This window comes from Lepisma saccharinum, chromosome 14, assembly GCF_977018435.1.
Source record: "Lepisma saccharinum chromosome 14, izLepSacc3.1, whole genome shotgun sequence".
Taxonomy (NCBI): domain Eukaryota; kingdom Metazoa; phylum Arthropoda; class Insecta; order Zygentoma; family Lepismatidae; genus Lepisma; species Lepisma saccharinum.
The window spans coordinates 36,213,625-36,232,856 of record NC_139242.1 but is presented as its reverse complement, the minus strand read 5'-3'; the positions used below and the strand labels follow the sequence as shown (position 1 = coordinate 36,232,856).

The 19,232-nt window shown below is 36.5% G+C and overlaps 1 protein-coding gene across 1 annotated transcript in view; it reads left to right on the top strand.

Annotated features, from left to right (window-relative positions):
* The window catches only part of LOC145998788 (116 kDa U5 small nuclear ribonucleoprotein component), an 80,562-nt gene that overhangs the window by 10,498 nt on the left and 50,832 nt on the right, over positions 1-19,232 (top strand). Inside the window, exons 4-7 of the mRNA XM_083135383.1 lie at positions 735-1,003; positions 8,469-8,593; positions 11,358-11,482; positions 11,636-11,827. Of these exons, the coding sequence (XP_082991509.1) occupies positions 735-1,003; positions 8,469-8,593; positions 11,358-11,482; positions 11,636-11,827 (711 nt within the window). The remainder of the gene's footprint in view (positions 1-734; positions 1,004-8,468; positions 8,594-11,357; positions 11,483-11,635; positions 11,828-19,232) is intronic.

Here is a 19,232-nt window from a genome sequence, read left to right as displayed (position 1 = left end):
GGTTGATTTTGGTACATTTGTCTGTATCTTTCTGTAGGGTTATCTAAGATCTGGCCTTCTTCCTGCATAAAGCAGCTCTGGGGCTCACCCAGCCTCAAATCAATGGATACCTGGGGGTAACCATAGGGGATAAAGGTGGCCGGGCTTGATGCTGATCACATCATCCCAACTATGGCCGAGATGAAGAATATGTGGAGCTCTACCTCCACATCATCCCATGTGCCTTCATGGCATGTGTGCACAGGGGTGCCTTTACCTTCCGTTATCTTTCTGTAACATCCCCATACATCAGCTTATTATAGGTCTTAGTGCCAGGTGATGCATATATAAACTACATGGTGAAATGATAGAAATATATTCTTGTTTCATGTAAAATCACAATTATTGTCAGTATTTTATGGTGCTCTGCAATGCCCATTTTAGTGTATCTTTATTATTTTTAAGTAGGCATGTAATAAATTTTACAGTGTAAGGTACCTTGAGTGATATAAATTTATTAATTGATCATTTTGAACTCATATAGAAGAAGTACAGTTAATAAATTTATAAATGAGGCCAGCTAGGAATAAGTTTTTACATTTTTACTTGGCCTTGTCCTTGTAGTTCCAATTCCTCTTAAAACCTGTTTTGGATTCAAAACAGTTGAATTAGAAATTATTAGCTAGCAATACATAATGTATAAATTTGACATTTTGCTGTTGTTATATTTGGATATTTTTTCTTGTCTTGATTAGATTTTTGGCTGACTTGATGGATAATCCCCATCTAATAAGAAATGTGGCTTTAATGGGACATTTGCATCATGGGAAAACAACATTTGTAGATTGTTTGATTCAGCAGACACATCCAGAACTTCGTAGCACTGAGGAACGCAATCTTCGTTATACTGATACATTGTTTACTGAGCAGGAGCGTGGTGTCAGTATAAAAGCAACCCCTGTCACTCTGGTTTTGCAGGATGTTAAGAATAAATCCCATCTCATCAATGTGTTTGATACTCCTGGTAAGTGATAATCCTGGTTAATTGGACTAATGAGCACTAGAGTACATTTTTGTTGGCAAGGAAGTGTGATTGCCTGTTTTCCAGTAGTGATACCAAAACAATTTTAGAAGCAGGGCCAGTGTGTAGATAATCATGTAACTACTGTGGAGGGGTCTGTCAGATCGCTGTTTTGATTTTGAACTGTGAACTAGCTGTTTTACTATTTCCAATTTGTGGGTGTTTCTAGTCTAGTTGATAAGGCATCTGGCTGCCATGTGGGAGACCCAGGTTCGATTCCCAGGCTGGGTGATCTAAGGTCGGAATTTTTCCCACCTTGTCCCTGCATAAATCTGCTCTGGGGCTGAGTGGGTACCTGAGGGCAACCCTGGGGTGTAAAGGTGGCCAGAGGATCATGCTGACCACATCACCTCCAAACTGGCCTAGATCGAGAATGTGTGGAGCCCTACAACCTCATCCCCTAAAATGTGCCTTGATGGCACTGTGCTATATGCACAGGAAACTGTAAACTTTACCTTTACCTGGCATGTTTTTCACCATTTGATATGATTATAGAAGTCTATTGTAAAGAAGTCGTCAATTATTATCGTTTAATTAAAGAAATGTAAGATAATATTTGCAAAGAAGGAGAAAATCTGTCAAAAATTGCAACAATGGCTTCTTTATTTTTTTGAAATTCCTAATTCTTAAAATGTCTACATTCTTATTTTTGTGTTATATTTTACGTTCAAAGTAATACATATGTAATAATTTGCTAAAAATGAAAATGATTAATGAGCCATTTCAAACTCAATGTAAAAAAATCAAACATAACTACTATGGTACATCTGTCGGACCACTCGCTGAAAATAGAATTCAATAAGATTTGAACAAATACAGGTGAGACCATGTGACCTTGAGAGCATGTAGCCAGCACCCCAACTGAAAGGTATGGAGAAGGGTCTACTTGTGCTTGTTGGGGTGAGAGAGGAATATAGTAAAAAGAGAAATTCAGAGCAGTCTGAGAGTCGATCCATAGTAGTTAAGGGTTAAGGATGAGGAATACGGTTTTCCTTCAAAAAATGCAAAGTGACTGTAATTGTAATTTTACATGGAGCTTGGAGAATAAGTAGATAAGTTCTATAGGAACATGTTACGTATTGTAACTGCACAAAGCCCATTAATGGAGGAGTGCATATTGAAAAGCTGGTGTTTTTTTGTTCTCAATATATCTATAAATATCTTATAATTTAGTGCAATATTCTACCATTTTGTTATAATGTTTATTGACGTTATTATGATATACATGTCCTACTTATTTTTAAGGTAGGTTCTTTTGTTTTTCATTAATCAGGTAACATACATTTATCAATGACCCGTTCATGTTCTTCAGTGACCATTTAGAATTTTAAGTCTGTATTTTATCGGTATCAGCCAAAATTTCATATTGGTCCATCCACATAAGAAAGGCATTGTAGTTGGAACACATTTCTTAATAATATTTTTAATAAGCTTGTGGTTGTGGTAGTAATAACATTTGGTTTGACATTCTCGAATTACAAAGTAATATATCCATTGTTACTGCTATTAACAAGCAAAGTTTGAAAAAGTCCTTATTTTCCCTTCATTTATCTTCGTGACTATAACGTCTAAACTACTGCATCTTATTTTCCTGTAGTTTACGGTTATTACAAGCATAAGAAAACAGTTTTTCTTTGTGACGTTTCAGGAGAACACACGCTCCTTTCATCAGACATTTATTTTCATTTTGACTAAAGATACAGTTATAACAATGGTTAGTATTTTTTTTTTTTAAACAAAAAGAATCCGTTATATAATGGATGTTGTCAATGTTACATTGTTGTAATATAGCAACTTAACTGTGTAAGAAGCAGTCTGTTTTGTTTTTATTTCAGATTTTTTAAATTATGAATCCCAAATATCATCAGGTAATTCAAATTCATCATTGTTTTCACAAAGTCTCTTGATGTTTTCTGTTGCATTAAATTTTAAAGATGGTGGCTTACTCCATTTGTGAAAAAGAAAACTCCATACTGGATCTATGTTACCATTTTCATTATTTAATTTATTCCAGTGTTCTTCTGCAATGAACGAAGCTTCCCAGACATTCAACTCTGTGTTTCCCCGTTAATCTTTTTAAAACCCTTCTCTTTTTAATCAAATGCTTCTCTTCGATGATATGAGTTGACAAACCTGTTCTTGGGTTTAGATTCATAATGTCCAAATCGTGTTCGTGCCATCTTATTGCCATTTTCCTTGCTGTTTGTCCCACATAATCCTTTGAACATGAACAACTTATATTATATATTCCTGTGGTTTCCACATCTGGTAGAGAGTTTCTCATTTTGAATTCATTAAATGTACATTCCAAACTTCTTGGTGATTTAAAAACAATTTTGAAATTAAAACTTCTAAAAATTTTTGCAGTTTTATGTGAGAATCCCTTGTGGAATGGAATGCACACAAATTTCTTTTCAACAGATTTTTCATCTTTGTCTGTATTTCTCTTTTCCTTTAGTTTTCTTGCGACTTGTTTTTTGATTTGGTTTATTCTGTTAGTGTGAAAGCCATTTTCTTTTGCTATATTAAAAAGCCTTTCTTCTTCATTTTTGATATCCTCATTATTAGAACATAGTCTTTGTGCTCTCAGGAAAAAAATTAAAAATATGTTATCCATTGTTATACGCAAATGTTCTGAATTGGCATGGATGTATTTTTCCCCCGCTAATTTTTTCCTATGGACTGATGTTTGAATTGTTGAGTCAGTTGTCTTAATTTGCAGATCAAGGAAAGAAATTACATTGTTATTCATGGGTTCGCAAGTGAATTTTATGCGACGATGTGATTCATTTAACGATTGAAATACGTCCATGATGGTGTTCTCATTTTTAGCAATAATTAGCACATCATCCACATATCTGATGTAGAGTTTGATATCCACACCTATCGCATTAACAATTGGAGATTCTATGTAATGAAGGAAAATGCTGGAGATGATTCCGGATACTGGGTTTCCCATTGATAGACCATTACTTTGCTGATAGATTTTGCCATCAAATATAAAGTAATTGTAATTTGCACATACATTAAACCATCGAACCATTTCCCATGATTCTACTGGGTTAACCTTCATCTCAATAAGCCATCTGTGTAATGCATCTGTGGCACCTTCTATTGGGACACTAGGATATAAATTTTCAACATCAAAACTTGCAATACGATACTCATTATTCCAAACAATATTTTTTAGTTTCTGTTTCACTTCATATGCATTTTTAACACTGAATGGTGTTTGTTGTTTAATTATAGCAAGTCTTTCAACTAAATATTTGGATAGTTTGTATGCAGGATGTGTGAAAGTTGCAATGATGGGTCGTATTGGAGTTCCCGGTTTGTGAGTTTTTGGTAGTCCAAAGGCAATCGGCAGGGTTGAATTTTTGACAATGAGTTTTTTCTTCATTTCTCTTGGTATCGTGATACTGCTTTCAATTACTTTCTTTACCTCATTTATTATTTTAGTTATAAGGTTTCGTGAGGTTTCTGTGAAATTGTTTTAACCGTAAACTACAGGAAAATAATTCTATAATGCAAGCAATGCGTACATACAAGAAAAACTATTATTCATCTATTACTGCATCTTTTTGAAAAATTTAAATTCTGCAAGCAAAAATTAGTAAAAGGCAACATTTGAAGCAATGTCCGACAATTAAGGATTCAGAGGGGATGCGGGGACAAAGGCCTGATTGTTGAAATTTTGCCCCGACCACGTTTTAGCACACAGCAGCAATTAACATGTCATTTCTTGAAAACTATGATGTATCACTATATTTCGGTTCTGTCTTTTTTGTTCATTAGTTTACGTCTATAGGTATTATATACTCAAATTAAGAAAAAATACATCAATTGTTACTATTAATAACAAGCACCGTTTGAAAAAGCCCTTCGTTTACCTTTTGTTACTATGAGATAAATTGAATATAAAAGGCTGTAACTTCTCAACCACTACATCTTTTTGAACAATTTAAATTCTAAATCTAAGAATGAGTGAAAAGCAACATTTTAAGTAACATCCAACAATTAAGGATTGAGGGGGGGAAGCGAGATCAAAGGCCCAAAGTTCTAATTTTCCATAATGATGCAATATTTCTGAACCCCTTAATATATGTAAAGTTGCAGCATGTGCATATAATATCCTCATAGAATGTTTTTCTCTTGTGCATCCCTCCATCATCCATAGGGCCAATGCCAGAAGCAAAATTCCAGACATTGTCCCGAAGCTGGCAAAACTGCCTCTTTTTATATTATTATTCTTGACTCAAAAAGTTTCAGTGTGATTTCAAGGAAACTTTGCACATTAGTAGAAATGTACCACTGACTACAATTTTTTCATTCACTTAGGTCTATTGAGGAGGATTTTTTTTAAAAAAAAATCAACTTTCTTCTTCTTCCTTTAGCACTAATTACACAGTGCAACAAATTTGAATTTTGTGTCTTGCCGCGAGATGAAAGAAGGTGTTCTGTACTAAATCAAATACACTGATTACGAAAATGAAATCAGAAATGTCTCATCACTTACCAATTTTTCTTGAAATGATATGCCACATTTACCACTTCGCCTATATTTCATATAGTTGGCAATATAGTGTAATTCATGAAAAACAAAGTAGCAACTTTCGCGACACTTGGAAACGACTCCATTATAGTACAGGAAAAACCTGTAGCTGGATAAAATACAGATCATGGAACAAAATTAATTGTTTGTATTACAAAACATAAAAAAAGGTACGAGAAAGCTGCAAGAAGCTTGAAAATGATCTTACAAGTTAGAAACGTGTCCTGGAAACTTTCCGTTTGTGGGTGGATGGTGAATCTTCTTGAAGGAGTGTCCAACAGTAATCTGACAAAAGGTTTGGTGACCATCTTCCCTTATATCGTCTTTACATGTCAGCGATATCTTGGTGAAATCGCTCACCATGTTCGTCACTCACATCTCCAAGATTATACGGGAAAAAATCCAAAATGAGAATGCAGGAAATATATTTTCAAAGACATGTTGCACCCCATACCTTGTAACAGTCCAGCATGTGTTCTGTCAGTTCCCTGTAATTGTCAGACCTGACCTTACCCAAGAAATTGTTGCATACATCTTTGAAGGCAAGACAAGCTGCCTTCTCAGTATCTGTCAACAACTCTTCAAAGATTGTCATTCAAGTCACGAATCTTAGGCCCAATGAAAATGCCTTCTTTAATTTTTGCAGTACTAATAGCAGGAAATTTGGATAGTAGAAAGCCCCAGCCATCTTTGTCCATTGCTTTCACAAAATTCTTGATGAAGCACAATTTCAGATTGAGCGGTGGTAACAACACACTGTCTTTGTCAACAAGGGGTTAATGCGAAACATTTTGTTCACCCGGATTGAAGCTTCCTCTTGAAGGCCACTGTTGCACAACATAATGATATTTCCTTGCCCTACTGTCTCTGTGACACAAGAAACAGCAATATTGTGTGTAACCAGTCTGCTTTCCCAGCACAAACCCCAGAACTTTGAGATCACCACAGATTTTCCATTTGTGGTTCGAATAGCCAGTATACTTCAGAAGTAGTCTCATGTTCTCGTAGGTTTCTCTTTTGCAGAACGGAATGGGCCACTGGTATCGAAGGTTTCTCGTTTCTGTTATGCAAGAGAGTTTCTGAGGAATCTATGAATAGGCACCATTCTTCCGCATTGTGAATCATTCCAAATTCTGTCATTACAATATACCAGACTCTATGCCATTGAGGAAAAAGTGGAAATACCAAGCTGTTGTTTACGGAATGATGTACTAGTGTTTGGTTGTAGCAGGGTTTATTTTATTGAAGACAAAACCCAAGTAATTCTGTTTGCCTTTTTGAAAGATTAAGTCTCTTACAAGATCGTTCAATTCTGCCTGTGACAATGGCTGTGGTTGCGGCTGTGATGTAGATGGTGTGTAATCAAGATCTTCGTGATCTATTGGTTGGTCACTACCATCATCTGTTTCATCTTCCAGTGTCCATTCCGCTGGTGGTTTTGGAACTGGGAAAGAATCAGAATACGGAACTGGGTGCATTGCAGATTCCAAATTTGGATATGAAACTGTGTGTTTTGATTTACTTGAGATGCCAGTTACTTTCGTTAAACAAAAGTAGCAATCTGCTATATGGTCTCTAGGTTCCCTCCACAACTGTGGTATGGCAAATGGCATAGATGGGTGGGTTGTATGCAACCAGCCTCTTAAATAGCAAGAGCAACGTAGGCAAAAACAGTTCTGTGGTGCCCAACACTTAACCTCATCTACCTTTGATTCAAAATACAACTCGAACGCCTTCTTGACGAGCGGGGAAATGGGATGTCTTTGGGACTTAAACTCACCACACACATAACATAAAAGGTTTGGTGAATTAACACACTTCTTAGACAACGCTGAACACAAGAAACACCTGAACATGCACAAACGGTATTCTTTACGTCAGGGGTTTTGCACGACACGCACTGCAGGAACAGACACTGAGTGTTCCCACTAGCAACTGACTGATGCAAATAACTGCAACTCCACTATACCTCAACCTATCCCTTCCCTCTCCACCCCCTCCCCTATGCACTGTCGAGCCCTAACAACAGGCTGCCCTGATAACCGCCGCGACAACAATAACATGCAGTTGTGCGCTGATAAAATTGAGTTTCCAGAGAAAAGTTTAGGTGATATCGAAAAACTGTTTTCACAATCGTCATCAGGGGACTGAACTCCATAGGAATCACATGTTTTTGTTCTGCGGCAATTTTCATTGTCGCACAGTGTTATTGGGAGGCACAATGTTTATATTTTACCTCTGCTAAAAGCCCTGTCTTTAAGAAAGAGAACAAAACGAATTTCATCTGTCTGCGACAATTAGTTCTCGAGTTACGACTTTTTTTCGTGCTTCGTGGCAAGTTTGAAAAGCTGCTGGCTTCAACTAAAATACAGGCACGTGAGAGGTCCGGCCTCTAAAGGTTAAATGCATTTATCTCAGAATACACAAAACGTTACTTGTATCATTATGTTGGTTATTATGGTTTCTGGTACAATTACACCCATTAATGTTTTTCTGTTATTGACAAGACATTTGAAATTTTATATTGATAATTTTGTACATCTATTTGAACTCTCTTATCTGTTTCTGAACAAGTACAAAGAGCGTTGTAATTGTCTGTCTGGCCATACAAACCAGCATATGGCACCCAATAGATATACCATGCTTGTAAAAGAGCTCTACAGTATGGTCTGAAGCTAGATATAATTCCCAAATCAATTTCTTTATGAATCTCAACTTTTTTTTATCGGGTTGTCATACCTGATTCTTAGTTACTAGAAACTTGAGAGACACTTATCTGTCTACCATTAAATGAATATGTAGATTTAATTATAATATGTTAAATTATGCTGCAATTGTCTGTTTTATTTTTTCTAGGTCATGTTAATTTCTCTGATGAAGTAACAGCTGCCATGAGGATCTGTGATGGTATTGTTCTGTTTGTTGATGCGGCAGAAGGAGTAATGTTGAATACTGAAAGACTCTTAAAGCATGCTGTACAGGTAATGTGTCGACAAGTACTTGATTGTTTCTTCAGTTGCAACTATATGTATTGTTCAGTAGCACAACCTGAAAATTTGTCCTGGTTTACTGCAACAATTCTTTTTGTTAGGGCTGAGCCAATACCGAAACTAATATTGGTATCTGCCAATAACAGTGGTATTGGTATTGGTAAGTATCGGTTGAATTTTCTTTGCCGATACTTGTGATCTTGATTGGCTACAAGGAAGCCAAGAGAAACAATTCATTTGTCAAAATTTGTCCTTTTCAAAGATTCGTTCACCCTTGTGACTTGGAGGGAGTCCAACACAGGAAGTTCCATGTAGAGTTTTGAGAAGCAGATGACAAGATGAAAGGCAGGACTAATGTGCTGCACCCAAACGTAACATTGAAGGCAAACTTCCACATAGTGGTCAACGCTATGTGGAAATAAAATAAGTCATTCATTGCCAATTCTTGCTCAAACTCGTGGGATAAGAACGTGGACATTTTTAAACCAGCATTATTATCATGCTGGGCTGATTTCGGAGTTCTTGGGAAATGGCTGAATGTTACTGTGGGGAGGGAGGGTTGTGGATTCCTACCCTTCTGTGTAAATCTTTTGTGTGACTGCTGGCCGATACCGACACTGCAGCATCTTTTTATTTTTTATTGCAAATGACGGAGAATAATGGGACATAAACAGAGCCAGCCAAATGAGCATTATTAGATGTATTTTTACATTGTTTTTCCTCCTACTCCAGGTTAACCCAAAGGACAAGAATGTTGTTTACATGAAATTGAAGCAGGGACACACAATAATTCACCAATTTTTCGGTGTAACTGCAACACTTTAAAATGGCTTGCAACATTTCAAAAACAACAACTTCTTTTTTGCATCCTGTGAGTAAAGAATAATTTGGGAGTTATTTAATGTCATTGATAGAGTCTGATGTGATGAGTTCTATGACTCTGTAACTAGCCTTCATTATTTTAATCTGGAATTGTACAAGTATCGGTATCGGTTGGAATCAGTCAGGGTATCGGAATCAGCAAATGGTGGAATCGACTCAGCCCTGTTATTTATTGCATATATATATATATATTATCCACCCCACCCCCCACCCCACAAATCCAGGTTGATTAGATATAATACAAATGGATGTTCAAAAACATGAATCGGACAACTTCAGATCTTATACAGATTTCAATATTTTTCATAAAATTTCAATTTTTCCCTAAAATTGGAACTGGATTTCCCTGCACAAAGGAAAATTTCCCTTCATGTAGCAACACTGCCAAGCACATAAATAGAAAGAACGAGCCATTTTCTTTGCGAACACTGTTTTCAGCGGTTAACTGACTACGTTAGACCACGTGTTCTTAAATAGCCTCGCCCGTACTTTTTCTTTAGCACCCTTACCACCCTGTCCACATACAACCAGGGTTGAAATCAGGTTGTCAGAAGGGTGCATTAGATATCGATCAGTGACATACATAAACCAGTTTTTTTCTTTAAATAGTGTACTTAAATTCTGATTTAAAAACTTTTATAATATCTACAAGGTATGTTCTGAAGGTAATGAGCCAAGTGATATTACTCAAAGTAAGAAACCACTATTTTTATTCTACTTATGGTAATACATAATTTGGACTTTGTTGTTACTTTTCTACATGACGTCCAGATTGGTCAACACATTTGCACCACCGTATGTGCAGCTGGAAAATGCCACTCGTGTAGAAGTCTGTTTCTGCATGACGTAACCGCCGGTGAGCCTCATCTGTTTCTGCATGACGTAACTGCCGGCGAGCCTCATCCTTCACCTTGTCATTGTTGTCGAACTTGGTACCCCAAATGCTGTTCTTCAACAGAGCAAACAAGTGAAAGTCGGATGGGCTAGGTCTGGGATGTAGGGAGGGTGGGGCATTAGCTCCCAGCCCATCTTTTCAATTTCCTGTACTGTGTGCCCAGCTGCATGGGGACTGACATTGTCATGTTGCAAAATGACATTGTGCTTGTGATAACCAGGAGTCTTTATGATGTCCTCTTCTGATAATGTGCAATTTCTCGAACAGCTATCCTCCTGTCACTTTCGATAAGCTTGTCAATCCGGTCTGTGTTGTTGCACGTAGAAGCTGTTTTTGGTCTGCGATTACTAAGATTATCAACACTGTCTGTGTTTCCATCTTTAAAATATTTCGCCCACCTTTTCATTGTACTGTAACCCATGCAGGCATCTCCATAGAAGTTCTGTAAACGCTGATGAATTTCTAGCTCCGACGTTTTCACTAAGAAGAAATTGCATGACAGCACATTGACGAAACAAACTGTTTGGAAGCCAATTTCCTCCTAGCGACAGTGAAAGTGCACATGTGCCAGTATGTGGTTCATGTAGTGGACAACAGATGGCTGTACCTGCCATACATGTGGTTTCAACCAATTTGATCAAGGTCTGAGAGTAATCGAACAAGGCTCTTGACTTTCAGTACTGCCTTGTAATAAGCAATTTTCCTTGTATTAAAGCAAGATGTGTAAAATAAATATATGAGAAAATTTTGGTATATCGTCAGTAAACATGGTAACATCGAGAATATGCAATTTGTATTGTTTCTTATTATTTTCATCTTTTTCATAGTAATTTCTTGCAACTTTCAGTAATCATTGTTGAAAAGTAGATATTGGAAATTTATGCAAAAAGCTATTTTGAAATACCTGTGCTTCTCCCCAATCTGTTGTTTCATCTTCAAAATGAAAGTAAATATGTTTATTTTGTTTTTCTATTTCAGGAGAAAGTTGCTATAACAGTGTGCATTAACAAGATAGATAGACTAATGTTGGAGCTGAAATTGCCACCTCAAGATGCTTACTATAAGCTAAGGCATATTGTTGAAGAAATCAATGGGTTATTGAGGTAAGCAATTGCAATAATAGGTGTTGGTCAGTATAGTATGAGATTTTTCTTATAAATATGGAATAAGCGTAAGATAGAAACTGCTCAGTGGAATAATTGTGTAAATTAACACTGACATGTACAACAACTTTAATTAAAATCTGTCTTTTTCAGTCTGTATTCTGATGAAGAAAACCCCAAAGTTGTCTCCCCAATACTTGGAAATGTGTGCTTTGCAAGTTCCCAGTATTCAGTGTGTTTTACACTGAAGTCTTTTGCAAACACCTATGCAGAAACGTACGAGGGTGTGAATGTGCATGAATTTGCCAGACGATTATGGGGAGACATTTACTTCAATAGTAAAACGTAAGTTTTTAGTTTTCCTTATTTTATTTAGGATACTATTACTCTTATCAATTTTCATATTATCTGAAACTTACAATGAATGAACTTGTATTATACACAATATATTCAATTTTATAATATAATGTGCTTTGTATGTATTGAGAATATGTGAACTTAAAAGCATTCCCGAGAGATGAGAAATTATTAATAAATTTACGATAGGAATCATTTCATGTAAAAGCACGCGGGTGTTCTTCGATGCCAGAGGTCCGGGTTCGAATCCTGGCCTGGGCATGGGTGTTCTTTGTGAGTGTCCCTTTATCATAATATCTTTCATCATCATCTTCGCGATTAGCCAAAAGTGTCATAAGAGTGAAGTGAAATAAACAAATGAATTAATAAATCATCACACAGGTGTTTGCTCTCATAGTCAGGGATTTTGACAAAATTTGCAGCAACATAAGGGAGGATATAAAAATTTGTGAGAGTGTGTGTAATGCTGAACTACACAGAAATTTGTATGGTAAACTTACCATACATCAACCTACTCTGTTTGATGAATGAATGAAAGGGGAGAGGCAGAGCAGGGAAGTGAGAAATCAAAGTTTAAACAGATAGTGAAAAAGTAATTTCAAGCCCTTCATATGTACAGGATTTTGTGCAACATTAGCTGTTAGCCCATGAGATCCCATAGTAGTAATGGGACATGAGATTTTCAATTTTTTCCACCTTAAATAGGGAAATCCATAATAATAATAATAATAATAATCCGTGGCTCGGCAGCCCTGCAAGTTCCTTAACCTATCTCCCGACTGCCAGTTTTTCTCCCACAGTCCTACCTAGAGGTGTGGAGTTCTTCAACAGGAAATGAGGTGAGGTGGGGTCAGCCATTATAGGAGATTTCTGAGACCGGATTATGCTACTCACTCGTTGCTCCCCAATTTCCTCACGATGGTGGGTTTCCACTGGTCCTATACACAGGCCGAAAATTCTGAGACTGAACCCAGGCAGACTCGAATCCATGCTGTCCTGCAGTCAGAGTCCAAAGCACAAAACCTTAGGTTGCACAGCTTCCATTAATGGATTGTATTACAAAATATATTTAAAAACAAAACAACAAAATTTAAGGAGTTGGTGTTTTTGCTCGTCAATTTGGAATTTGGATGTTTGAACATATTGTTGGGAGTCCTCATGTACAGTCACGGACACGTCTGGATTTTAACGATACCATTGAGTTGCTATGAGATTATTACAATCCAGAAGTGTCAATGACTGTACATATCCATCTGCCAAACTTTCTGAGTCTTGTGGAAAATGTTCCAGTTAAAGTAAAAAGGTTATTTTTTTATCTCCTCCCCTCTTAAAAAGTAGAAAAATTGAAGTTTTAAAAACTGTCAGCATGAATTGGTTTTCTTGCATTTCTGCAGTTTTTGTCAAAGTCTGTGACTGTGAATACCTGTGCCATTTGACATGTGAGTTAATGGAAAAGTAATGCAAATCTATGTCATTTGTTTTACTTTTAATGAGTTGATTGTACCGTAGGCTTGTCACAGCAATCTCTCAATAAAAAATGACTCATTCATCGTTCAGAGTTTCCAGTAATCATTCCATGCTGCTATTTTTTCTTCTCATGAAAGTTATTTTCTAACATGTATTTTTATAATTATAATAGGGATGGGTCTATATGAAATTTTAGCTGATACTGATAAAGTACTGATATAAAATTTATCAATACCAATATCTTGCTGATCTGAAAAATCATGACAGATTGTGTAAAGATAGTGTACCGACTACGAGGGTCACTATATTTTGAGCCTTGGCAACACTGATTGAAGTTAGGCGCGATTTGACGTTTGCACGGAATCGTCTGGCATTATTGACCATAACGTACTTCAAATGTTTTGTCAATAGCTTCATTTGTGTTGTTTATGTTGCCTTGGAGATTGCGCGACAACAATAAAATGGAATTAACTCGTGAACATTTTTGTGCAATGATTTTTTACGATTTTCGACGTGGATTATCAAGACAAGAGTGCATCGATCAACTTACTTACACATTTGGCGATGAAGCCCCATCCTTTGCCACTGTGAAACGCTGGTATAACGAATTTAATCGTGGCCGCCATTCGCTCACCGACGAGATTCGCGAAGGTCGTCCAAAATCAGTTGTTCAAGAAAACATTGATGCTGTGCAAAACCTAATACTGCAAGATCGTCATGTGACATACTGTGAGATTGAGGCAACCATAGGCATTAGTTCCACCAGCATATATAAAATATTACATGATCATTTAGCTGTGAGAAAGGTATGTTCTCGTTGGATCCCACACAATTTGACAAAAACTCAAAAAGACGCTTGCATCAATTGGTGCAAACAAATGCTCAATAAATACAATCGTGGTGCTTCAAAAGACGTATATAAGATTGTAACAGGTGATGAATCATGGATATATGCATATGAGCCGGAACGTAAACAGCAGTCGACTGTATGGTGTTTCAAGGTGAACCCAATCCAACAAAAGTTGTTCGCGCTCGAAGCACATCGAAACAAATGGTCGCCTGTTTTTTTGGGGAAAACTGGTGATGTGGCAACTGTGCCTTTAGAGGAACGTAGAACGGTCAACTCTGAATGGTACACAACAATTTGTTTGCCAGAGGTCTTCGGTCAAATACGGAAAACAAACAAACGCCGTCGGATCATTCTTCATCAAGACAATGCCAGCTGTCACACATCTCGTCTAACAACCGACTTTATGAAGAGTCAAAAAATCGAATTGATGGGTCATCCGCCGTACAGTCCTGATTTGGCACCCAATGACTTCTTCTCGTTCCCGAATGTGAAGAGTAAATTGCGTGGACAACGATTTTCGTCAGCGGAAGACGCCGTTGATGCGTTCAAAAACCATATTATGGAGGTGTCTCAAGAAGATTGGAAAAACTGCTTTGAGAAATGGTTCGAACGAATGCAAAAGTGTATTGACCATAAAGGAGAATACTTCGAAAAACAATAAAGCAGTTTTCAATTCCAAATTCCTGTTTTTTCATTGTTAGGCTCAAAATATAAATAGTGACCCTCGTACTTTGGTTGGCACTGGGAGATCAAGACCACTCATGTGCCTCACATAGTAGATGTCATAGTTGTGCTGTAACACTAAGAGAATGGTTGAATGGTATTCATTCAATGCCTTTTGATGTATTTATGATAAGTCCTGAACCAAGGGACCACGTGACAGATTGTTATTTTTCCCGATGTGCTCTTCGCATAGAAGTTGGTACCACATAGTGAGGGATTCCCAATTCCTAAATCACTATCCACCACAGTGGAATTGAACATTTCTCGTGACCAGGAACGTTCTTTTAAATATAATAGATAATGTTAGATAGAAAAATATAGTAGGTTACTTTTTTGCACGATAAATTTGAAATCTGTTATTTCATCTGGAAATTAATTGAATAACATCGCCAGATGTCTTCGAACCTGGTACTGGACTCTGACACGACCAATGTTGCCAGTACATTTTGTAATTTTTGAAGAAACATAATTTTTTATGAATATGGCATAATTAACCCCAGAAATCGTCTGTAATGCACAGAATGACTCTCACATCTCCTAATATGCTTTTATTGCATGGTACTACATGCAGGGGGAACTTTATCTTTTTTTTTACTTTCTATGCATGGAATACATAAAAATGTATCATTCTTTTTTCAACTCTATAAATACCCATTGACACCATCGACACACATCAAAAATTATTGCAAGCTACTCCATATCTGTCTCTTATCCATGGTTTTCTTTCCTTCGTACAATAGTTTTTTTACACCTTACAAGCTTTTATTCCATACTGATTGCTCATGCAGGTAATTATTTTCGTGTTTATTGTTTATAGAATATCCACATAGATAAAGTGTCCTCCTCTGTAGCCGAGCAGGTTAAGGCGTTCACTCATCTTGAGATCGTTCGCTGCGGGACGGCGTAGTCGGAATTTATTCGGCCTACGTATAGGGCCGGTGGCAACCCACCATCGTGAAGAAATTGGGGAGCTCCGAGTGAGTGAGCGTAATCTGGTCACGGAGACCTACTATAACGGCTATGGATACGTCGGGCTGACCCCCTGACTATTCCAATACTGCTTGAAGATCTCCACGCTTAGAGGTGACGAAGGAAAGTGTGGGAGGGAGACCAGCAGTCGGTAGGTATGCCTAGGCTCTTCATGGGCTGTTGTGGAACGGATTATTATTATATTTATTTACATAGATAAAGTTAATAACTAACACAAGGTTCAGGTCTCTATGGTTTTTTGTACAAAAGTTAAGAAAATTCAAAATCTCTGTTCCGTGACTTTTGGAACACCCTGCATATCTCGGAAATGTGATGTGATAGACAAATTTTGAGAGTTTCTCTGAATTCCTCGTACTGAAATTAGTAAAGAACAAGTTATTTCATCCAGGATACAGAAAGAAAGTTGAAATTTTGTTCCCTAGTGTTATTTACACTTTTACATTTGAGAAGTAGGGAATGGAGATTATTATGTTTATAATATCCAGAAACATTATAACAAAATTGCAGAATATTGCATTAAACATAAAATATTTATAGATATATCGGATCAGTAAAATTATTGGTATCGGCGATACCAATAGAGTACCGATTAATTTGTCTCATCCCTAAATTATAATAACATAAAACCATGCATAAGGTACTTACTTCTTCTTCCCCTTCGTGCTGTTAGGCATCGGGGTCCTTCAGCCATCTGCTAAAACTCTTCCTATCATGTGCCATTCTCTTAACTACCATTAGTGCCTTTCCTCTTTTAGTAACCATTATGACGCTCTTTCCTCGTGTTGAATGTCACGGTCATATATTTCTTAAAAAGGATTAATTTATTGTTTTCATATATCCAATCATAAGCTTTCCTAAAAATTCAACTCAAAATTTCTATGCATCAACTTACTGTACAAATAACTGTATTAATTTTGAAGTAAGAAAGAAAATTACCACATGTCAAGAATTAATGTACAGTATATTTTGGGAAAATTACAAGTACGAAATATACGTTCATACACTTCTTATTGCATGCATTCATATTATGAAGCAAGATTATACATATCACTTATCATCATCTTTTTTACATATTTTAGGTTTTTCGTCACTTTAATCTAACCAAGTCAATTTATTACGATGTAGAATTACTTCCAATCTTGCGTAGATTTTTAACGAGAAAATCGGCATGAAACGCTCGATTATCATCAGAAGAATCCAAGAGAAATTAAGTACATTTATACGTTCAATACACTTTCCACATTCAGATTAGACACTTTACGTATATTTTCAAACTAGGCCTTTCATTAATGTAGCTACATGCATGTTTCATACTTATCTTAAAATTTCAGTTTCATGAGAAGATGGCTGCCATTTTTACGTCCTATGGACCGGTCACTTTTTAGGTTCTTCACGGCTTTTTTGAAGTTTGAAAAACCGTTATGCTCTTTTGGTAACATATTTGTCATTCTTCATGGACAAATCTTGTTGTTTTACATGAAATATTTCCAATTTAAGTCCCCGAAATATTTAGCGACTTCATTCTCGTCGTCCGTGATCTTTCAGATGAAGCAGTGTATCCAAACTCACACTGTTACAACTTTAAGCACAGAATACAAACTTGCTATAATTTTTCGAGTGACAATTTTAGAATTGTACAGTTATTATACATTAAAATGTTTGTAAAATAAATTCGATACAATAAAATAAATATTACAATATTCTATTACATGTTTACGTATTTTATTTTCACCTTTTTTAGTTATTTTAAGTTGTACAATTTTGGTGGGAAAAAGGTTATTTACGCACAATTTAGATTTTTCCCTTTATGTGAGTTGGCTATGTTTCCAGTTTTAGGATTACTTCACAACTTTAGGATTACTCTTCAAGGCGCTCATTTTAGCAAATCGTAAGTTTATCGTCGAAATTCTGCCAAAACTTATTTCAAATGGTTTGTACATGCTAGTAAAACATATTAAATACATGTTCGTACCCATATAGTAATGAAAGAGCCAGCAAAAGCTGTTAAAAGCAAACATATGTGCGATATTGCATAAATTGGCAATTTACGGTAAGCACTTTTTTGATACGTCACAAACCAAATTACATCGCTGAGATATATAAAATATTTTAAATGCTTGAAGTTTACATACGTAATTCAATTAAAACAAAGCCAAAGTGATGTGAATTAATTTTGTACAAATATAAGCCACCAAATATGAGCTCAAATCGTAGATCTTCACTGATAAAATTATTTTATTTTTCACGTTATGATGGTACTCATTCTGATACCGTCATACCATCTCTGACAGGTATTGCTCCCATTCTATCCGAGGTCTTCCTTTTCCTCTCCTTCCATCTGGTCTCGCTTCCATTACTTGTTTCGGTTTTCTTTCTTCTCCCATTCTCATGACATGGCCATGCCAGCCCAGTGTTCTTCTCTCTATTATCTCTTCAATTGATTCTACTTGTAGCTGTTCCCTGATTTTACTGTTCCTGATTCTATCTCGTCTGGTTTTTCTACGACTCTTCTGAGGTATTTCATCTCTGTTGCTGTTAATCTACTTTTATGCTTATTTTGGAGCGTGAAATTTTGTATGCCATAGAGCATTGTTGGTATAATTATGGTTTTGTAAATCCTTAATTTAGTATTTTCTTGTACCTCCTTTTTCCCTACTATTGTATTACTTATTTGGTAATATATTGTATTTGTTCTTTGAACCCTGCTATTTATTTCTTCTTCTACTTTTCCATCGGCTGTTATTATTGTTTCCAAATATTCATATCTATTCACTTTGTTCTAGCTGTTCTCCTTGCCATTTTATTTCCAATCTCTGTTCATTTCCATGCTTTGATATATGCATTACTTTACTCTTCTTTGGGTTCACTATCATTTCTCTATCTTGTATTGAGCTGGCCCATTCTTTTACTGTATTTTGTAGTTCGTGTTTTGTTGATGTTATTAATGCTATGTCATCAGCATACAGAAGTGATTGTACATAAACTGGTTTCAGTTTCCTATTTCCAACCTTACATTTTCGTGTTTTTCTTCTACTTTGTTTATGTATTTGATCCATTAGTATTATAAATACAAGGGTCGTTCAAGGTTGACCGGGATTTTCGTACGGAAAAAATCGATGAATAGCCGGATCATGATGAAACGTGCGCGTGACGTAATGTATTCCTTTGCGAGTAACTAGCGCCCGGCATGACGTATTTCGCGCATGCGCAGCAGTTGCAGCGAACGTGGCGGCAAGCAGTGTGTCTGTGGCTGTGGAGCAGCAGTGTGTAATCAAATTTCTCGTGAAGGAGAAAGTGAAACCAACTGAGATTATCAGACGATTGCAAGCACAGTATGGTGAACAAACGATGTCGCGGACAAGA